This window comes from Salvia splendens, chromosome 10 (assembly GCF_004379255.2).
Source record: "Salvia splendens isolate huo1 chromosome 10, SspV2, whole genome shotgun sequence".
Taxonomy (NCBI): domain Eukaryota; kingdom Viridiplantae; phylum Streptophyta; class Magnoliopsida; order Lamiales; family Lamiaceae; genus Salvia; species Salvia splendens.
The window spans coordinates 26,641,471-26,666,030 of record NC_056041.1 but is presented as its reverse complement, the minus strand read 5'-3'; the positions used below and the strand labels follow the sequence as shown (position 1 = coordinate 26,666,030).

The 24,560-nt window shown below is 35.0% G+C and overlaps 1 protein-coding gene and 1 pseudogene across 1 annotated transcript; both read left to right on the top strand.

Annotated features, from left to right (window-relative positions):
- Positions 1 to 441: 441 nt before the first annotated feature.
- Positions 442 to 3,793, top strand: LOC121752851 (polygalacturonase-like). The gene is made up of 4 exons (XM_042147939.1): positions 442 to 894; positions 1,289 to 1,578; positions 1,668 to 1,896; positions 3,572 to 3,793. The coding sequence occupies exons 1-4, from the start codon at positions 442 to 444 to the stop codon at positions 3,791 to 3,793; spliced, it is 1,194 nt and encodes a 397-aa protein (XP_042003873.1).
- Positions 3,794 to 15,659: 11,866 nt separating this feature from the next.
- On the top strand, positions 15,660 to 18,295 carry LOC121752850 (annotated as a pseudogene).
- Positions 18,296 to 24,560: the final 6,265 nt, after the last annotated feature.

The following is a 24,560-nucleotide window of genomic DNA, read 5'->3' as shown; positions in this document are numbered from 1 at the left end:
TACCTGAAAAATAAAATTAGTCACTTCAAAAAAAAAACTTGTAATGATTTATTTATCCAATTAATTAACTAAATTGTAGTATAAAATTTATTATTAATATTTTTATGTAAAATTTATACGTGGGACAAGAGTACCAATGATAAAATATAGGAAGAATACCAAAAATAGTTACAATGTGAATTTATTGCTTTATGTGGTCTAAAATTTATGAAATCCTATTATATATTAGTCTTTATTTATCATATAGTAGTACTATAGTAAGTTGACTCTTTTATTCAATACAGTAAAAGATTACTATATATTACAAATTGATCATAGCATTATTGGAATGGATTTATAACATTTTCTTAGTCTTACCCATATAAATACAGCTACTGAATGAGTTCAAATCACTAACAAAAACCACAACAAAAAAATACACTACACCAAACCAAACCAAAAATGGCTATTTCAAGAATGTTCCAAATTCTCGTTGTCACATTTTTACACTACTTTTCAGCATCAATTCTAGCAGCAAACCCTACATACAATGTTCTTTCCTACGGTGCAAAAGCCGACGGAAAATTCGATTGCGCCAAGGCCTTTCAAGCTGCTTGGGGCGCCGCCTGTGCCTCTGCCTCTGCCTCTCCGGCCACCATATATGTGCCGCGGGGAAGGTACATTTTGGGAAATGTGCATTTCGACGGAAGCACGTGCAAAAATAATGCCATAATCATACAGATTGATGGGATTCTTTCAGCCCCATCCAATTACAATGTGATTGGTAATAGTGTCCACTGGTTGATGTTCAAAAGGATCAATGGAGTTTCTATCCGTGGCGGGACCCTAGATGGTCTAGGCGCCAATTTGTGTGCCTGCAAAGCTGCCGGCAAGAAATGTCCAAAAGGAGCAACGGTAAAACTCTGGTTTTTATTTTCTTTTATAGCAAGTCATGCATTACCTAAAAGATTGCTTAATGATTCTATTGCGGATGCTAATATCTTGCAACCAAGATTATGTAAGACAAACTTGTATGAATTTATACTAAACTAAATGAACTACTCTCTCCTAATAGGCTAGTGTCGTACGTCTGTCACTAAATGAAGTGCTCAATGGGCTTGAAACCCTACTAAGATTATTTTTCATATATAATTATGGATGTTTCAAATTTGTTCAAAATTTATATATACATTATTATGTAAAAGTGTGTATTGATATGAAGCCCCAAAAATATAATTTTTCCAAAGAAAATTTGAAACCATAGTTCACGTACTAATCCTTTTTCCTGTGTTATTTTTTCTCATGACAGTCACTGGCATTCCTCAATTCGAACAACACAAGCATAAGCGGATTAACCTCCATAAACAGCCAAATGTTTCACATCGTCATCCATGACTGTCGCGACACAAAACTCCAAAACATCAAAATCTCCACGCCCGACGAAAGCCCCAACACTGACGGAATTCACATTGGACTGTCGTCGGGAGTTTCCGTCACCAACTCCCGCATTGCCACCGGGGACGACTGCATCTCCATGAGTCCCGGAACCTCCAACGTGTTTGTTCAAAACGTCGCATGCGGCCCGGGCCACGGTATAAGGTTCCACCATGACTATAAACCCTTTCTTGAATCATCAATATTAGATAAACATAGTTATAAACATCAATTTTTTTTTTATTTTTATGCAGCATTGGAAGTCTAGGGTGGGTATTGAATGAAGCAGGAGTGGAAAATGTGACAGTGAAATCGTGTGTTTTGAGTGGGACCCAAAATGGTGTGAGAATCAAGACATGGGCAAGGCCTAGCAACGGATTTGTTAGAATTGTTCATTATGAGGATCTCACTATGGTTAATGTTAAGAACCCTATTGTCATTGACCAGAATTACTGCCCCAACAATAAAAATTGTCCAAATCAGGTATACATATATCATTGATGAAGGTTTTTTTAGCCTATTTTCTTAAAATGATTTCCAACAATTTCATATAATCTCGATAAAATATTGATACTTTATTCAACATATTTTCTCATAGTAGTATTATTTTTTTTATAGTAGAATTGGTATGTTCTACTCCCTCCGTCCCATAAAAATATGTGCACTTTCCATTTTCATCCGTCCTACAAAAATATGTGCATTCCATTTTTGGAAAGTTATATCAATTAAATAATGTAGGTCTCACTATCCTCTAACTCTACTTTAACTATCATTCTCCTCCTCTCTCTTACTTTACCATACCATTCCCTTCATCTCTCTTATTTTACTAATTTTATCTTAATTCATGTGCCATATCCATTGCTCATATTTTTATGGGACGGAGATAGTATATTATAGTGGAATGGGTATATACATGATGTACAGAAAGTTATATTAATAACATATTTTAGTAATTTTGTTTGTATCCTTTTATACTTTCAGCCATCGGCGGATCCAGGTGGGGTCGCGCGGGGTCGGCCTACCCCACCGGCGGTCCACCGAACACTGCCGGAAAACATCATCTTCGACCTTTGACCTGGTGCAGTTCCGTCTCCGACCCCACGGCCAGCTTCAACTCTACCCGAAGCCTTCCGCCTTTTCCAAAAACTAAGAGGAGAAAAGAACAATACTAATAAGAATAGAGTAGAGATAGATAAGGGGAGGGGCTGCAGAAGAAGCTGATGTATTCTCAACGAAGAAGATGAACAGAGAGATTAATATTGATTTTTGGGCTGAGGAGTGGTTAATACTCCTATTGATTGTTGGGTTAGAAAATCTATAAGTAAAAAATCTAATTGATTGCCTCTGGTCACTCGCCGTTAATACTGCTTTTTCATTTAATTCGCCTGCCAATAATTTTCTAAGCCATGTAGTATTAACTTTTTTTCTCCTTAATTTTTCCACAAATTTACATAAATTCCTAATTTATTTAAGTTTATTAGTTAAAAAAATCAGTCAATACTGTCCTTTTTAAATAATTTTATCTTTATTACAAGAGTTACAACTTTCTTTATAAATAAAAATTCTATATTTCTACCCAATTATTATTTTGATTAAATAGAAAGTTATAGTAGGAGACTAAGATTAAGATTTTTGAGGGGCATAGGCTTTGCACAAAAAAAATTGGTGCGTTATTGATATTCTTTTAATCATGTTTTATTATTTTTTTTACATTTATTTTATTTATTTGACCTAATTTTTATGAATATAATAATTATATATTTATGTTTTTTTATTATTAACTTTAATTACCATCCATATTAAATTAATGGATAAATTTATTTTAAAAATATCTTGAGTTTGTATCTGTTCTCATGAGTTTTATCTGTTCTTTTGGGGCTAATGTTGAACACAATCAACGACTGGAAGATATGTTTGCAATTATTTCCAATGATAAAATTTCGGCCAGCTTCAAAATATGAATATTCGTAAAAGTTAAAAATATGAACTCGTAAAAGTCAACTATCGTGATAAAACAAAGATAATTTTATTTGTAATGTATTTTTATAATATATATAATATTATTATATTAATTATCTCGTCCGACCCCACGATTTTTAAATCCTGGATCCGCCCATGCTTTCAGCACCTCCTAATCTTTTAAACTTTGACCGTGTAGTCGTCGGGTGTGAAGATTAGCAGTGTGACATATAAAGATATACATGGAACATCGGCGACGGAAACTGGAGTGAGCTTGAAGTGTAGTAAAGCGGAGCCGTGCACTGGAATTAAATTAGATAAAGTAATGCTAAACTACAAAAATCAAAAGGTTGCTACTGTATGTGGAAACACCGTTCAGATAATGGATGGAGTAATCAAGCCACTGAATTGCCTTTCATAAGTAGTACTATCATATTTTTTGAGGAATAAGTTAGAGATAGTACTTATCGTATCACAGTGTTTATGTATTTTTTTCATATGCCAAAAGAAAAAGAGAAAAGGCGGTTGACATTGGTAGATGTGAGAGCATCTCCAATAGCACTGGACGTCAAATAGCCATCAAATAGCCTTCACACTGCCACATCATCAGCACTACAATTCTCCTGCCACATCAGCTTGCCACATCAACTGGACATCAAATAGCCCTCACATAGCCTTCTCACTACCTATCCACATCACTAATAACAATTATATAATTTAATTTACACTCGTATCAACATACGGAAAATTCGAATAATAATATTAAAATTTAAAAAGTACATTAATTTTAAAAAAAAAGTACAATAATTAAAAAAATTACATTTAAAAAATTACATAAATTTGCATAAAAACTAACGACTTGCAATCCTCCGCGCCCACAACTCTTCAACTAAATCCTTTTGCAGTCGAATATGAGCCTCCGTCTGACGCATGTCGGCATGTGCTTGGAGGAGGGCTTCTTCATCGTGCGGTACCCCACCTCGTACGTTGGCGGTGGTGACGCCGTGGCTTGGACCTGCTTCATTATCGTCGGTGGCCCAATCAGTCAGTTGTACACCTTCATCTTCGACGATCATGTTGTGCATGATAATACAGGCGTACATTATATCAGCAATGCAGTCGACATGCCACAAACGCGTTGGTCCCTTAACTGCAGCCCATCGAGCTTGAAGCACACCAAATGCGCGCTCCACGTCCTTTCGCGCCGACTCCTGCCGCGTCGCAAAGTAGGCCTTCTTTGGATCTGATGCGCACCGGATCGTCTTCACAAAGACGGGCCACCTAGGGTATATCCCATCCGCCAAGTAGTAGCACATATCGTGCTGGTTGCCGTTGGCGACAAAACTGATGGCCGGACCGACGCCCTGGCACTGCTCGTTGAAAAGGGGCGACGAGTTGAGGACGTTTAGGTCGTTGTTCGAACCGGCTATCCCAAAATACGCATGCCAAATCCACAACCGGTAATCAGCCACGGCCTCGAGGATCATCGTGGGATTTTTTCCCTTGTAGCCGGTCGTGTAAAACCCCTTCCAGGCAGCGGGACAGTTCTTCCATTCCCAATGCATACAATCTATGTTGCCTAGCATTCCCGGGAACCCGTGCTGATCCCCGTGCATCCGCAGCAGATGCCGGCAATCTTCGGGGGTAGGCTTTCGGAGATACTGATCACCGAATACTTCGATCACGCCCTGGCAGAAATACTTCATACATTCGATGGCAGTCGTCTCACCGATGTGGAGGTATTCGTCCCACATGTCTGCCGCGGTGCCGTAGGCCAACTGCCTGATTGCCGCAGTGCACTTTTGAATAAGGGTGTGGCCAGGTCTGCCAGCCGCATCGTGCCTGAAGCGGAAATACAGATATCGCTGCTCCAATGCGTTAACAATACGCATAAATAAGTCCCGCCTCATCCTAAAACGACGCCTGAAATGGTTGGCGTCAAAACGCGGCTCCTCTGCGAAGTAATCTGTGAACAGGCGCTGATGTGCAGCTTCATGATCACGATGCACCACTTGTCGACGGTGGACAACTGGTCGTGGGCGAGGTGCCGCCGGCTGCATATAACTCTGCATCCATCGATCAACCTCACGGCTCGTATAGGCATCTAGCTCTTCGTTCATCATACGCTCGTACTCATCCGCATCCCCACCACTACCACCGGCATTACTCATTTCTTAAATTGATCTTGAACAGAAAGTAAGGTAGAGAGAATACTCGTTAAAACAAGTGGTGCGAATGAAAATGAGGTTCAACGCGCGTATATATAGTGTTTTCGAAAAAAAAAAAAAATTTAAATCCGACGCCTGTTTGGCGCCGATCCGGGACGCACAATGGCGCCCGTGAGGATCGGCGTCGGAACCGGCGTCAGCGCAGGAATCGGCATGGCGACGCCGATTTTTACGCCGATTTCACCGACGCCGGTTCCAATGGTTCGGCGTCAAACCGGCGTCGGCGAAAAATCGGCGTCGCGGTGGTGACGCCGGTTATTGGAGATGCTCTGAAGCCGGAAACGTAGTAGTAGTATGTACGGATGGCGGGATAGTAGAGATTCTGAACTAAAACGGAATCACTACAGTCATCCGACACTTTTTTGGATAGACAAATCGTGAATAGAAATTCGAAAGAGCGTTTGATAGTGTAGGCTTTAATTCACTGTCATGTCTGATTCATTTGGAAATTTACGTATGTAATTATTGATTATTATATGTGTGTGTTGCTCCCTTCCGCAACCATTTTTGTATGTCGTAGTTCCGGTGTCTTCGATCTCTTCTAGTACTATCCAAAGGCCAATAGTTGAAATTAGGAATGAGTTTAATTATAAACTTGTTAAGTACTCATAAGATAAAAAACAAAAAATTTATAGTCTCAACCCCATACATTTGGGACATATTTTAAGTTCAGGTTCAAATATGGAGTACTCCTTTCGTCTTGGAATAGGAGTCCTATTTAGTTATGGCACGGGTTTTGAGAATGTCAAGAAAAATGAGTTGAATAAGTAAGTGGAATGTGAGTGGAATAAGTAGGTGGAATGTGGGCTTAATTACTATTTATGGTAAAAGTGAAATAAGTCTCTTATTGTGGGACGGACTGAAACGATAAAACATGACTTTATTGTGGGACAGATGGAGTATATATATTAATGCAGTTAAGGACGCTAATTTGTGTTTCTAAATATACGCTTCAAAAAGCATCCTTATTGTTAGTGTCCTAAATAAAATTGGAGGACGCAAATGAAAGCATCCTAAAAAAGCAAAAAGGTTAAGTTAATTTGTCCTTAAAAAAACGTCCTTATTGTTAGTGTCCTTCATTTAGGAACGCAAATGGAAGCGTCCAAATGACAAAAAATGACTCCACTACCATGGAATGAAGAGAGTGGTATAGTTTCAATTTTAACTGTAAATATTTAAAGTTTTAAATAATTCTTATTCTAAATAAAATTATAAATTAAATTTAATTAGAATGTAGTAGTATAATATACTCCCTCTGTCGTATAGATACTATTACTGAAATAGTGAGTACTAGCTATTTATTTTAATTTTGTTTTATACAAATGCACTTTTGCCGTCCGAGTCTCACTCTCTATGAAATACAAGATGAATATATTCGATTATACCAATATTTCAAAAGCTCCTCAGATACAAGTATTGGAGATTGCAACAAAACCGAAGAAGAAAAGACAAAAAAAGAATACTCCATTTTTGTAGAGTAGCATCAGAAAACAAGAATCATAATTCTGTTTATATTTAACTTTTTTTTAATGTTAGAACTGAGAGGAGACCATGATTTGGTGCTTTTTAATTGTAGTGTAAATGTAGGAATTCATGTCAAATTTTATACTACATGTCGCTTCAATAACAATAAGTGAAATTCTGTCGATGCTTAGATCCTTAGATGGATGATTGGGATAAGTTACATTATTAGACTAAGATGCTACATTATTAGATGACACGTAACATTAATCTAACCGTTAGATCATAAGATTCAATGGACTACAAGTGTTTTAATTTTGAACACTATTTAACTTATGAACCTGAATATGCATATATATATATAGGGTCTTGTTAGGTTGAGATTTTTTAGCTTAATTGAGAATTGAGATGCATTTTCAGCCACTCATTTTGAAATGTCAACTACAAGTAGATTATATCAACTAAGGGTATTATCGTCATTTCATTTCAATAGCCAGAATATCAAATGTCAACAACTCGTATTAAAATGTCAACAACTAAAAAAAATTTTATTTTTTTATTTTTTTAAAAATTTTTTAAAAAAATTTTTAAATTTTTTTTAATTTTTTTAATTTTCACGCGATGTCAACTACGATGTGTAGCCTGCACATCAAATGTCAATAGCCCTGCACATCAAATGTCAATAGCCTGCACATCAAATGTCAACAGCTTATAGTTGACATTATATGTGTATAGGTGATATGAATCATATATGTAGTTGACATTATATATGTGCAGTTGACATGAATTGTATATGTAGTTGACATTATATGTGTGTAGTTGACATGAATTGTATATGTAGTTGACAAAAAAAATAAAATAAATAAAAAAATAAAAAATTGAAAAAAAAATTTAATTTTTTTTAAAAAAATAAAAAAAATATTTATTAAATAAAATGTATGATGAAATTACCATTCTGCCCTTTCACAATTAATTAATCTAAAAATATTTTCCATGTGGTAAATTCTGGACCACTCATTTAATAAAAATGAGTGGCTAATAATGCATCTCAATTCTCAATTAGGCTAAAAAATCTCAATTGATCACAACCCTATATATATATATATATATATATATATATGGAGATGATCAAAGTATAACTAATATTAAGTGTATAACTAGAGAACAAATCTCAGCCACACAAATAAATGCAACAAATATTATTTATTTTAATAATGTAAAATAGGCCAAGAGTATTTTTGGAAATCACTTTATGAAATTCATATGATGCGCGATTTCATTCCAAATCTGATCGATTTCCTTCCAAATCTGATCGATTTCTTTCAAATCATAAGAGGCGATTCAATTCAATTCGACGTGATTCAATTCAATCCGTTCGTCATGATTCACGCAAAAGAGAAATCAATGGATTCAATTATGAGGTTGGACGAAGAATATTTCGATTCCGACTCATCATCGTCGGGAGAGGAAGCTGAGACTTCTAAAGGTAATCATTATACCTTGGAATACATCAACAATTATGCTCGATCATGATTAGAGTGACGAAGATGAAGTTTGTGTGTTTGTTCTCATCATGATTAGAGTGTGTATGATGTGAAAATACGTTAGAGTGATGTATTTATATGTTAAAGTGATGTATATAGGCTTTAATTGAAGCGTGTGTGTTTTGTGAATTGAAGAGTGCACTGTTTTTTTCATCACAGTGAAGTAAAAACATGTTTAGAGTATTGTTTTCCACGGTTAAGTGATGTTTCTGTGATATTTGCGTATACTGATCTATTTTCTTCATATCAGTGGAGTAAAAACATACTTAGAGTGATGTTTTCCACGATTAAATGATGTTTCTGTGATATTTTCTTATAGTGATCTATTTTCTTCATATCAGTGAAGTAAAAACATGCTTAGAGTGATATTTTCCATGGTTAAGTAATTTTTATGTGATATTTGATTGTAGTGATCTATTTTGTTAACATCAGTGAAGTAACAACATGCTAAGAGTGATGTATTTTTTCATCACACTGTAGTGAAGTATATAGAGCATATAGTGAACTATTATATGCTTACGATGAAGTATATTATGCATTTTAGTGAACTATTATATGCTCACAGTGATGTATATTCTTCTTACAGTGGTTTACGTACCAAAATGCCCCAATGATTTGAAACCAAAAATTGGACAAAGTTTCATGACCCTTGATCGTGCATTGGACTTCTACAACAATTATGCTCGATATGTTGGGTTTGACACCCGTAAAAAAGGATCAAAAAAGGAAAAAGATGTCATTACTTGGATTTACGTGGTGTGTAGCCGAGAAGGTACAAAGCAAAGAAAGAGTGAACAATCTGAGGTGAAACGCAAACGTTCTTCTATTAAGTGCTATTGTAATGCTAAAGTGTCTTGGAAGTTTTTTATGGGTGTTGGTTATGTTATACAAAGTTTCGTTGAAAAACATAATCACGAGATGGTTGAGGAACGCCATAAGCGTTTTATGAAGTTGAACCGCAATTTAGATTTAGTCCATCAGAAATTCATCCTTGATTGCGCTAATGCAAACATTGGTCCAACTTTAAGTTTTAGCTTACTGAAGTGCTTGGTGGATTAGATTATGTAGGGTGCACTGTTTTAGAAGTGCGCAACTATAGACGTGACCTTAGAGCATACGTGGAAGGAGCTGATGCGCAAATGCTATTAAATGAGATGCGCAGGAAGAAGGAACTTTGTGGTGCATTTACATATGAATATGAGGTCAACTCAAAAGATAGACTGACACGTTTGTTTTGGTGTGATCCTACTGCCAAGAGAAACTATCATTTGTATGGTGATATTGTTTCTTTTGAGACGACATACTCAACAAATAGGTATGTGCACACTAATTACTATTTTTCGCTTCAGTGAAGTATATTGTGCATTACAATGATGTATATTTCAGCATGCTTATAGTGTATTGTTTTTCATTTTAGGGAAGTATATTGAGCAATTAGTGAACTACAATATGCTTACAGTGAAGTGTATTGAGCATGCCTTGACATGGAGTATATTGAGCATATAGTGATGTATATTTCTGCATGCTTATAGTCAATTATTTTTCATTTTAGGGAAGTATATTGAGCAATTAGTGAACTAAAATATGCTTACAGTGAAGTGTATTGAGCATGCCTTGACATGGAGTATATTGAGAATATAGTGATGTATATTGTACAATACAGTGATGTATATTGATCATATAGTGATGTATATTGATCATCAAAAAGTTTTATTCTGGAGCAGTTGTCTTGATTAAAATTTTTGAGAAGTGAAAATGCCATTTCAGCAGGAATACTTCTGATCTTCAAATGCACAAGCTGCCCAAACCCCATCTCTTCCAGAGCAACTAGTTGTTTTGAGTTCATTTTCTCAATGACATCAACAAGAACTTTCACCCCTATCTTTACAACTAGTTTAGGTCTTCTGATTTTAAACTATTCTTCAGAAACCATTTTCTCTTTCCTTTAGCATGTTTCTTTCTAGCAGGCTGTTCTTCTTCATCATTATTTTATGACCTCCCATGCTTTAAGGCTGAAAGACATAATACAAAAGAATTGGTCAAATTTATGAATACACACTTAACATAGTTCAAAATTATACATGAATGACTTTGCCATGTACATAATATATTTCACTAAGATACTAAATAATTAAATAACTCACTCTGTGGTTTTTGTTTTTGTGGCCTATCATGTTTATTCTTAGACCTCATTTCAGGAGAAGTTGTAGTAACTTATTTTCGAGGTCCATCTTCCCGAGTCTTCGACCTTATTTCAGTAGAAGCTGCAGTAAAAATCAAAGATAACCATGTTTTCACTTCACTGATGTTAACAAAATAGATCACTATAACAAAAAATAAAAGAAACATCACTATAACCCTGGAACACATCACTATAACCATGTTTTTACTTCACTGATGTTAACAAAATAGATCACTATAACAAAAAACCAAAGATACATCACTCTAATCGTGGAACACATCACTATAACCATGTTTTTACTTCACTGATGTTAATAAAATAGATCATTATAACAAAAAACCAAAGATACATCACTCTAACCATGGAACACATCACTATAACCATGTTTTTACTTCACTGATGTTAACAAAATAGATCACTATAACATAAAATCAAAGAAACATCACTCTAACTATGATTTTACCTCACTGATGTTAAGAAAATAGATCACTATAACAAAAAATCAAAGAAACATCACTATAACCCTGGAACACATCAAAAAAATAGTAGGAATTACTCACGGTCGGAGCCATTTGTTTAGACGAAGGAATTACACGAAAATAAAAAATCTCCTTGATTTGTAGCCATTTGTTTAGACGAACGAATGTGATAACTGGATGTTGACGACGGCGAAGGCGACGGAGACGGCGACGAGAAGGTTGAATCGCTCGAATTGCAGAAGAGAGAAAGAAGGTTGAATAGCGGGAATTTGCAGTGTAGTAGCGAGGTTAACTTTCAAATAAAGTAAAAATTTACATAACCTAATTTTTTCTGTGCAATGACCATTATACCCCTGCCTTGTTATTGTGAAGTAAATTTGTGATAGAGGGAACTAATTTCTCCTTTAAAAATCGAAAATTACATGTATTAATACTAGCCCTTGATTTTCTTGATCTTGTGGTTGTGATTTGTTCTCTAGTTATGTAGTTAATTGGCACTTGCCCTATATCACTACTCTCTCTCTCTCTCTCTATATATATATATATAGGGTTGTATTATATACCAAACTAGTTTTAAACACTAAACGCCAAACACATCATTATATAATAACGCGGAGTTCATTACAACTTTATTTGTAGTTCATTATAGGGAATTCTAAGATTTAAAAACAATGACATCATCATGCATAATTTAGAAATCTGAAGTTCATTATATGTTTGTTATTAGTTCAATATAATGAACTCCATGTTATCATATAATGATGTTGTTCGGCGTTTAAGGTTTAAGAGTGGTTCGGTATTGATCACAATCCTATATATATATATATATATGGATGTATTCATATCCTTTTTCCATCTTTTGTTCTTTTTAATCTCGTTCATTCAATTTCAATATCTAATGGCCCAAAATAATGCCACATGAATTTTAATTAAATTGTTAAAAAATTCAAAAAGGCTAAATTTGGTATACTCAAATGTGTTTGTTATGGTAACTTCCTTGATTTTCTCTTCCAAAATCTAAGCAGTTATTCTCAATTATATTTTCGTACAATCTGTCTTCTCTCCGTAAAAGTTAAGCGTATATACTGCATAGAAAACATTATGGTTTGAAATTCTCGTGCGTTTTTGTTTGTCGCTCGTTCCGGCTTTTTATTTTTCGCTAACAACGTCAATTTGGTGGAGGGCTCGGTCGTTGATTTTGTTTTACTGAACAATGGAATAAGGTACTTATTTTTTTGTCTATATAAATTTGTACTCCTAATTGTGAACTGAAATTTAGATTCGGTGGAGTAGTCGACCGTATGTGATGTTTTGTTTTGTTATCCAAAGTCATGAGTAATATATTATTTGTCAAGTTTTACTGTTCGACGCACCTTACTTGTTTTCCCTAATGGTTTAGCAATCATTGGGGGAAGGGTTTTCTGTGTACAAATAAAAACCGTCGTCAAAGTCTACGAGTTTCAGTCATTCAATGAGGGTTTAGAAAGCATGGCGGCTAGGTATTATTTTTTAACTGATACACATAATGTACATATTATATTTTATAATGGTTGTTTTAGGTTCTGTAATGCAAGATTTGTGATCTATAATGTACATTTTTACTGACCAGTTTAATTCAAGTTTGGCCGTGTTTGCTTGTTCGGTGCACGTTTCTTGTTTTCCCAAAGGGTTTAGCAATCCTTGGGGCTAGGGTGTAGTATGTACTAATTCTTAACACCGTAGTCTAAGTGCACGAGCTTCTATCATTCATCTAGGGTTTAGACATAATATTGGCTAGGTTGTAGTTTTTACTGATACACATAATATACATATATTACTCTGTAATGGTTTTTTTATTTTCAGTTATGGACGATATATGATCAGTAATGTAAATCTTTGCTGAGCAGTTTAGTTTAAGATTAGTCGTGTTTGATTGTTTGGCGCACGTTTCATGTATCCCCAAGGGTTTAGCAATCCTTGGGGCAAGGGTGTAGTATGTATTAAGTAACAAAACCGTCGCCAAAGTCCACGAGTTTCAGTCATTCACCTAGGGTTTAGATATCATCTCGGCTAGGGAGTAGTTTTTACTTATACACATAATGCACATATATTACTCTGTAATGGTTTTTTTATTTTCAGTAATGGACGATTTATGATTTGTAATGTATATGTTTGTTGAGCCGTTTTTTTTTTTGCGATTTTATACAGTGGTGGTGGTTATACTTGGTAATTCTCTTCAAGTTGGAACTCCTACAACGTCCGCCTCTGAAAAGAGGCGAATGATTGAAGAGTTTTATGATATGGTAAGGCCTGAAGTAGTTGACGTCCATCCTCCTGATGTTGTCAAGACCAAGGGCCACGCTAGCAGCTCAGCGAGCCGTCTGATTTCCAAGAGAGAAAAGGTTGTAAAAGAGGCTACTAGGCCTCTTAGACGGTGTAAGGCGTGCAATGAGATGGGCCATCACGACTCTAGAAATTGTCCAATGCTTAAAGAGATGGCAATGGAGAATGAGCTGCGGAAGGGCAAGAGGAAAAGTTGATGTATTTTGCACCTCACAACATTTTTGGTTTGTTTTTCGATTAGTCTTATGATTTACATCGTTGTCTTAGTCTTATTAGTATTACCACTGTCAATATTTTATACATAATATTATTGCATTATTAATCTGTTAACGTACATTATCATTACTTGAGTTGTACATTATTGGTTACTAGCACTTAACTTACTGCATACAATGTTTCGAGTACAGTTCATTATTAGACACATTCTGTACATTACACATTGCATTACGAAACTGTTAATGTACATTATTATTCATGAAGTTGTACATTTTTATTCACACTCACTTAATGGTTTGTACATTAATATTCTAGTACAGTTAATTAATAAGCACATTACGTTCATTATTCGGTTAATTATATCCATTATATGCAGTTTGTTGTACATTATTATTAAAATACAGTTAACTTGTTCTACATTATTTTTTTCCTATTTTCCATTATTAGGGAGTGACGTTTCATTATTCTGTAATATACATCAATTACATGTTTTGAGTTAATGTCATCATACACTAATACCAAAAAATGTTTCTGTTTGCAAGAAGCACACTACATATTGTGCAAAACAAACCAAGCCACAAGTCGGCTATTTCCCCTTCCAACATGAGTTATCGAAAAAATCCGAGAGTTCAAACAATCACTCCAGCCCATAATTGTGCAATCATCAGCCTCGGTTTCCTATGCTCAGCCTCTTCCTGAGTTGTACATGTCTCGGCCTTGGCCAATCTCTCCCGAAATTTCTGGGCAATCGCAACTGGAATTACATCATCGACCGCTTCGTCGATGTCCAATCTAACCTGCTTCGTTGTTGTCCAACATACAACATCTGAACATGATTATAACGGAAGCTATCAATATTGTGCCGCATTTACATTAGATAATAAATCATTCACCCATGTATACAAGCAGTCAATGAATGTATAATACTTGATAAATAATGAATAATACTTGCTAAATAATGTACAGAAGCAATCAGATAATGCACAACGGAATATTACATTGCACCCATTGGGTTCATATACACAAGCAGTCAAATAATGCATAATACTTGATAAATAATGTATAAAAATAGATAAATAATGTACACAAGCAATCAAATAATGCACAAAGGAATATGACATTCATACATTCACCTAAGTAAAGAAGCAGTCAAATAATGCATAATACATGATAAATAATGTATAATCCTTGATAAATAATGTACCCAATCAATCAAATAATGCACAAATGAATATTCAGTAAATAATGCATAATAACAGGTAAATAATGTAAACTACAACCTACATAATGAGCAGATTTAATCAAATAATGCACATAGGTATATTGCATTCACAATTTCACCCACAAAACTCAGTAAGCAGACCAAAAATGCATAATAATTGACAAATAATGTATACTACCGAATAAATAATGTACAGTTTCACTCAAATAATGTACAAGCACACTTGTGAGTTGTGGTATTCACCATTTCACCCGTGTACACAATGATTCCCATAATGCCTCATACATGGTACATAATGAAAACTACTAGATACATAATTTACAAATTCAAACAAATAATGCACATATGCATATTCCATTCAACATTTTACCCACACCACTCAGCAAGCAAACAAATAATACCAAATACTTGACAAGTAATGTATACCAGTACATAAATAATGTATATTTTCAATCAACTAATGCGCAAATTAATACTTTACAGAGATAATCTCCCATGTACACAAGCACTTTAAAAAAGTAATAATACACGATACTTAATGTGTAACCCGAGATTTAATCATGTACCACAGCAATCAAATAATGCACAAACGAGTTTTACAATTACCCACCCAGCTATTTACCAGATTTGTCGATGAATGCACAACAGAAGCCTAATAAATGTTCAACTACTCAAGTAATTCTACATTCAATTCGATTGTTTGGCTACCTGCAGCCTGTGTAGGTTGAGATCTCGACGGTCGACCTCTTTTCGTCATTTAAACTCTGTCATACGAACAACAAATCAAATCGCTGAATACACAAGTTTAAACGAGTAAATCATTACATTTGCAGAATAACACAAAACCCTAACCAAAACGCCAACCCATTTGTGATTACATAAAATCGCGACCGAATCGAGGTTAAAAACATTGATTTTTTGGATGAAAAATACGGAAATCGACTAGTACACGGTGTCTACCGTCGTCTGCCAGGTGCTATTACTAAAAAAACATTTTTGCAACCCTACCTTGTCGACAGGTACATAAATATATTCGCGCGCTACCGGAGTGCGAGTTGGAGAGTGAAACAGACGAAAACGATTAGTTTATAGAGATAACCGACGAAAATCAGTGGCGGCTAGGGTTTGACGATTGGTGGAATATGAGGAGACGAATTGCAAAGGCGTGGAGAGAGGGATTGACGTTTGGAGTGTGAGAGAGTGAGTAGATGGAAGGTTGTATCAATATCCCGTTTAAATTTCTCTCCTGCCGTTTTGGGCGGTTTTCAATTAGGTTGTTTTACTTGTTTACCCTTATAATGCACAGAATCCTCCCTATAATGCAACACAGGATAAAAAAAAGGATTCCATCTTGTCCCTCCCTCCATCTAATCTAACACTCCAAATTAAGAAGAAACTTAAATCTAAGGGAGGAATAGGAGATTAATGCTCCCCAATATATATATATATATAGGTGTGGTTTGTTGTTGACTATTGATAGAATTTTTAGTTTAACATCTGCAAAACACCCTTCATTACCTCTCTTCATTTTCCTTGGTGGGATCATCATACTGCTCCTTGTGCTGATCATTATATTCATCTCTCGAAAAGTGATCAATCGCGCGAAACAGCGACCAGGTTTGTTCTTTGAAAGTTTTAAGAGAAACTCAACTCATATTTCTCTCATTGTGCTGCAGTAACAAGAGATATTCTAAGTGGAAATCTCCGTACGATTAGCTATTTCAAGTTCGAGGCATTGAAGAAGGCTACCAAGAACTTCAACAAGTTGAATCTTCTCGGACGAGGTGGATTTGGGCCGGTCTACTTGGTAAGGCTGGCTACGAGTTTTACCATTACATGTTGCATAAGTTCCAACTTTGTATTAATTCCCTTTCGATGTTTAAAGGGGAAGTTAGCCGATGGAAGGCTGGTTGCTGTGAAAAAGCTCGCATTCGAGAAATCTCAGCAGGGAGAATAAGAATTCCTTTCTGAGGTGCGGATGATCACGAGCATACAGCACAAGAATCTCGTTCGCCTTCTTGGCTGCTGTTCTGATGGGGGCGCAACGGCTTCTTGTCTATGAGTACATGAAAAACCAGAGTTTAGACCTTATTGTTTATGGTAGCACATTAACTACACATTGTTGTTGTGCTCAAATGAAGCAAAATTTCAGATGATTTGTGTATGCAGGGAAAAACGACATATTATTGAACTGGGGCACGCGGTTTCAAATCATTCTCGGTGTTGCTCGCACGTCAGAATCATACACCGGGACATTAAAGCTAGCAACATTCTCCTTGACGATAGATTTCAACCTAGGATAGGCGACTTTGGCCTCCCGCGGTTTTTCCCAGAGGATCAAGCCTTTCTCAGCACCGCATTTGCTGGAACCTTGTAAGTTAACTAGGTGTTAGGTTGAAAATACTGTGATACAAATATACACTAATCAGGCGTAATACAGCCCAATGAAGAATAAGATATTACACTGAAATAAACTGAATTGAAAATACAATAATAGAAACAAGAATTAGCTGGAACCTTGTAAGTTAACTAGGATTTCTTAAAAATGGGATGAAAATAAGAAGAATTTGGGAAAGAGAGTGATGATTGTTCCGTTTATCGTACAGAGGCTACACGGCACCAGAGTACGCGATCAGAGGCGAGCTAACTGAAAAGGCGGACATATACAGCTTCGGAGTTCTGGTGCTTGAGATTATCAGCTGCAGGAGAAACACTGACCTTACCTTGCCATTAGAGATGCAATACCTTCCAGAATATGTAAACTTATCATAATTCTCTATATTTCTATACTTGTTCTCTGTTCTCATTTTGATGCTCGTTATCCGACTACGCATGGAAGGTGTGCGAGAGGTCGATGCTGGCTGATCTCGTAGATTCAAGAATACGTGGAGATGGCTTCGTTGAGAAGGATGTACTGCATGCCGTTAGAGTGGCTTTCCTGTGCCTTCAACCGGAAGCCAATCAAAGGCCACCGATGTCTGAAATTGTAGCAATTCTAACGTGCAAGGTTGAACTGGAGACAATGCCTTCGAAACCGGCCTTCTTGGATAGGAAGAAGAGGAGCGACGAGAAGATTTCGTTTGACTCAATATCGGAGCCTTTCCCTTCTCCGATAACGAGTGACTCTCCTTCCTTCCCTCGGCATCTAAAGTAAGCAATTTTTCGAGCAACATACAGAAACCATGTATTTTTGCTTATTCATCATGTATGAATAGGTTTATATGTTACATTCAAATATCAAAATTTGTTATGTTGATAAAAAAAATTCATGGTGCTATGCCTATGATGAATCTAATTCTCTTTTTATGCTGTTGGACCATATTGAAATCAATGTTCATTTTAACAGTATATGTAATATATACAAATGAATGTAGGAAATATTTTTAAAATTGTTATCATATCAATTAGTAAACTTTCTTGGCTTCTTCACACAAATTAACTTCATACTACAAATTAAATAGCTTACCTTGGTATGCATTTAAATCAAAAGACAAAAAAATAAAAACAAAATAATTGGGTACTTAATTATGTATCTGTTCACGTGGGATGGGCCACATATACTGATCAGCTCACAGTCTGATCAGCAAGTCAAAACTATTTATTCAAGAATGAATACCAAAATTCTCTTCTACCAAGGTAAGCTATTTATTTAATTTTCATATCTGATGATTCCTTCTTTACAAATGAAATTCAAATTTGACCAAATTTCTTAAGCCAAACAGCGAGTGAAAGTGATTGGTAAGACAAATAAGTGTTTGCCTGCATGAGATAGGGTAGGTGATTTTGCTAGAAACCCTGAACTTATGTATAGTTGATAAAAATTTGCCTTATTTACTCTACTTTTGGTTGGCCAAACGAAAACTCTGTATTTAATTATTTTCTGCATTGCAATTCAATGCCATTTCCTATACACGGCTACTATTCCCATCAACACACGATTAATAACGAATCAAAACTAACTCCTAAAAGATTTTTTTTTTTAAATCTTTTATGTTACAAGAATGTGTATCATACGCACGAACGTCCGTACATGTATTATGTATAGGTGTGAGTGAGACATCAATTATCTACATTCTATAGGCAAAAAAAATAAAAGAAAGGTGAGAAGATAAATATGAATATACTCCCTCCGTCCCACTTTAGGAGTCTCAGTATACTATTTTTTAGTGTCTCACTATAGGAATCCCGATTGGAATATTCCATGAATGGTAATAGGCCTCACATTCCAGTAACCCTTTTCAACTCACAATTTGTTATAAAACTAATATATAAAAATAGGATCAACATTCCATTATCTTTTTTGACCAATTTTCCTTTACATTTCTTAAAATATGTGCCAAACTTAAATGAAAATCTTAAAATGGGACGGAGGAAGTATTGTAAATAGATAAACAATCTAAAAAAATTATGAATAATATACTAATTATGAACCAATTTCAAATTTAGAAAACTTGACCATTTGACTTAATTATAGAATGTATTATGTTATGACAAATAAAAAATTCATTCACACCTAAAATAAAAGGTAATTGAAAAAGAATTTCTTGGCACTTGTTGGTCAAATAGATACATAAAATACATCCTCCTCTAGAAAGTGTTACATGGCCTCAAACAACACTTTCAAAGAAAAATAAAAACTCAATCAATTAAGATAGTTAGAATACATATTTCTAGGGTTTTCTACCTGTTGTGGAGAGGGTTTGCTCCGGTGGGAAGAGGCGCTTCTGGTCATCATAGGCGGATGAGTATCTCGAGAAATGCAGCCTAAGTGAGACGCTTCTTTTCTCTCTAGAATGAGAGAGGTTGAAGTCGGGAGCAGCCATGAGAATGTGATGATGGAGGAGAAGAAGAAGTAGAAGTAGAAGGAGGGAAACCCTCATTGTAAAAATGTATGAAAATGAAATTCCTAGATCGAGTGTTACAAATATGGATTACACTTTACAGCATGTTTGATTGTGACCAAGGTGTTAGTGAGGGGTAGGGGTTTTGAGCAAAAGGAAACAAGAATTTTCAGGTTTTAAGGCATTTATTGCAGGCAGTGGAGATATCTGATGCATCAACGTACATCTACCATATCAAAAAACTCTCACCAAACTGCATTTATTGTTTTTGATATTCCATTGGACGTCAAAACGAAAGGGAAAAAGAGAATCGCAAAATATGCTCCTATTGTCATATATATATATATATATATATATATATATATATATATATATATATATATATATATATATATATATATATATATATATATATAGAGTCGTGATCATATGATAACCCCTAAATATCGTAATAACCCTATAACCAAATCTGGACCACACATATTTCTAATCATGCGGTTGAGATTCAAACTTAGATTTACTTCATAAAAAAAAGCGCGGGATAAAACTGTCATTTCCCTCATTTAATTTCTGAATTTCGCCAAATATCACGTAAAATGATAAAATGATAAAATGATATGTTTATTGTATAGAATGATAGTTCTGCCGGATAGAATGATACTCTGAGTTGATAAAATGATACTTTTGACTGACTGATAAAATGATAGGTTTATTGCATAGAATGATAGTTTTGCCGGATAGAATGATACTCTGAGTTGATAAAATGATACTTTTGACTGACTGATAAAATGATAAAATGATAAAATGATAGGTTTATTGCATAGAATGATAGTTTTGCCGGATAGAATGATACTCTGAGTTGATAAAATGATACTTTTGACTGACTGATAAAATGATATATGTTAGGTTTATTGCATAGAATGATAGTTTTCCGGATATAATGATACTCTGAGTTGATAAAATGATACTTTTAGCTTATAAATGTTAGGTTTACTGCATAAAATGATAGTTTTGCCGGATAGAATGATACTTTCAGCCGATAGAATGATAGTTTTGCAGGGTAGAATGATACTTTCAGCCGATAGAATGATAGGTATTTTTGGTGTATAAAATGACATTTTTGTTTAATAAAATGATACTTTTACCTGATAAAATGATAATCTAAGCGGATAAAATGACAGTAACCTTATAAAAATGATACTCTGAGTTGATAAAATGATACGCTTATTGCTTTGTAGGTTTGTATATTATGTATTGTGTCGATTATATTAGGTTTATTGCATAGAATGATAGTTTTGCCGGATAGAATGATACTATGAGTTGATAAAATGATACTTTTGACTGACTGATAAAATGATAAAATGATATATGTTAGGTTTATTGCATAGAATGATAGTTTTGCCGGATAGAATGATACTCTGAGTTGATAAAATGATACTTTTAACTGACTGATAAAATGATAAAATGAGCGAAATTCAGAAATTAAATGAGCAAAATTTGGATACGTAAATTTTATCATGAGCGAAATGACATATTTACCCCGCGCTTTTTTTTATTAAGTAAATCTAAGTTTGAATCTAGACCACGTGATTTTAAAAATGTGTAGTCCAGATTTAGTTATAGGGTTATTACGGAAATTGGGGTTATCATTATAATGCACCCCTATATATATATAGGGGAGTGTTAAGGTCCTTTTGCTCCCTTAGAGTTAAGTTCCTACTTGATAAATGATCATGTGTTGCATTATTATGCCTAATCTGTGCATTATATGGGTAAAATAGTAAAACAGCAATGAATAAAAAACCGATCAAAATGGAAGGAGCTGAAATTAAGCGGGATTTTGCTACGACCTTCCATCTACTCACTCTCTCTCTCACTCCAAACGTCTCACCCCCAATCTATCCCTGCAAATCGTCTCCCCAAATTCCCCCCACTTTCCAAACCCTAGCCGCCACTGGAAGCAACCGGAAATCTACAGGGAGTGTCGATTTTCGTCCGTTTCACTGTCCAAACCTCACTCCCGTAGTGCACGACCATCTAGTTGAAGGCGACGAAAAGGTAGGGTTGAAAAAGGTTAATTTTCGTCTGAATACCAACCGTTAATCGCCGATATTCACCGCCTACCACACCACCTACTCGTCGATTCACTAATTTTTTCCCAAAAAAGTTATTGTTTTCAAACTCGTTTTGGTCGCGATTTTCTATAATCATAAAAGCGTTTTCATTTTGGTTAGGGTTCTGTCTATTATTGAATGTGTAATTATTTACTGGTATAGAATTGTGTATTGGGCGATTATGTAGAGGAAATTTTACATTTTTGTTGATTTTTCGTTCGTCTCACAGATCTAGTATGAAGAAAAGAGACAGACCTTCAAGAACTCAACCAATCCAGGGTGCAGGTGAGCAATCTATTGCATTTGCATTTAGAATTCCTGGAGTAGTTGTACATTACTGTAAGCAGTGGCGTGCATTATGATTTTTGGTTAAGCTAGATCAGTCGGTTTAATCAAGTAATATTCCTTTGTGCAATATTTGACTGCTTGTGTACATGGGTGAATGGGTTTCGTATAATATTCCTTTGTGCATTATTTGATTGATTGTGTACATTATATATCAAGTATTATACATTATTTATCAAGTGTTATGCATTATTTGACTGCTTGTGTACATGGGTGAATGGGTTTCGTGTAATATTCCTTTGTGCATTATTTGATTGATTGTGTACATTATGTATCCAGTATTATACATTATTTATCAAGTATTATGCATTATTTGACTGCTTGTCTACATGAACCCAACAGGTGAATGTAATATTCCTTTGTGCATTATTTGATTGCTTGTGTACATTATGTATCAAGTATTATACATTATTTAATATAAATGCGATACAATATTGATACATTCCATTATAATCATGTTCTGATGTTGTATGTTTGACAGCAGCGAAGCAGCCTAGATTGGACATCGACGAAGCGGTCGATGATGTTATTCCCATTGCGATTACACACAAATTCCGGGAGAGATTGACCGAGCAAAGGGCCGAGACAAGTACCGCTCATGAAGAGGCTGAGCAGAGGAAGAAAAAAAAGGCTCAACAAACAATATGTAGTGTGATTCTTGCAAACAAAATTATTTTTGGGTATTAGTATATGATGACATTAACTCAAAACATGTAATTGATGTATATTACCGAATAAAGAAACGTCACTCCATAATAATGGCAAATAGGAAGACAATAATGTAGAACAAGTTAACTGTATTTTAATAATAATGAACAACAAACTAAATATAATGGATGCAATAAACCGAATAATGAACGTAATGTGCTTATTAATTAATTGTACTAGAATATTAATGTACATTATATTAAGTGCTTGTGAATAATAATGTACAACTTCAAGAATAATAATGTACATTAACAGTTTCATAATGCAATGTATAATGTACAGAATGTGTCTAATAATGAACTGTACTCGAAAAATTGTGTACAGTAAGTTAAGTGCTAGTAACCAATAATGTACAACTTTAGTAGTAATAATGTACGTTAACAAATTAGTAATGCATAAATATTATGTATAAAATGTTGACGGTGGTAATACTAATAAGACTAAGACAATGAATTGATTCATAAGACTAATCCGAAAAAAAATCCAATAATGTTGTGAGGTGCAAAATACATCAACTTGTACTCTTTCCCTTCCGTAGCTCTTTCCTTGTTTGCGCGTATCAAAACCAATAGCGCGAGCATATACATCGTAAAATGCGAAAGCGAAAGCTAGTGATTGGAATTTTTGACCAACGACGGGCTTCAATTCTGGAGAACATTCAGGTACAACCACCACTGTTTAAAATCGCAAAAAAAAGGCTCAGCAAACATATACATTACAGATCATAAATCGTCCATTACTGAGTCAAATAAAGCATTACAGCGAAATATATGTCCATTATGTTTATGATATCTAAACCCTAGATGAATGACTGAAACTCGTGAACATTGACGACGGTTTTGTTACTTACAACATACTACAACCTAGCCCCAAGGATTGCTAAACCCTTGGGGAATACACGAAACGTGCGCCGAACAATCAAACATGGCCAATCACAAAAAAAAGGCTCAGCAAACATATACATTACAGATCATAAATCATCCACTACTGAGTAAAAAAAAAAGCATTACAGCGTAATATATCTCCATTATGTTTATGAGTTAAACTACTCCCTAACCGAGATGATATCTAAACCCTAGATGAATGACTGAAACTCGTGAACATTGACGACGGTTTTGTTACTTACAACATACTACAACCTAGCCCCAAGGATTGCTAAACCCTTGGGGAATACACGAAACGTGCGCCGAACAATCAAACACGACCAATCACAAAAAAAGGCTCAGCAAACATATACATTACAGATCATAAATCATCCACTATTGAGTAAAAAAAGCATTACAGCGTAATATATGTTCATTATGTTTATGAGTTAAAACCACTCACTAGCCGAGATGATATCTAAACCCTAGATGAATGACTGAAACTTGTGAACATTGACGACGATTTTGTTACTTACAACATACTACAACTTAGCCCCAAGGATTGCTAAACCCTTGGGGAATACACGAAACGTGCGCCGAACAATCAAACATGGCCAATCACAAAAAAAAGGCTCAGCAAACATATACATTACAGATCATAAA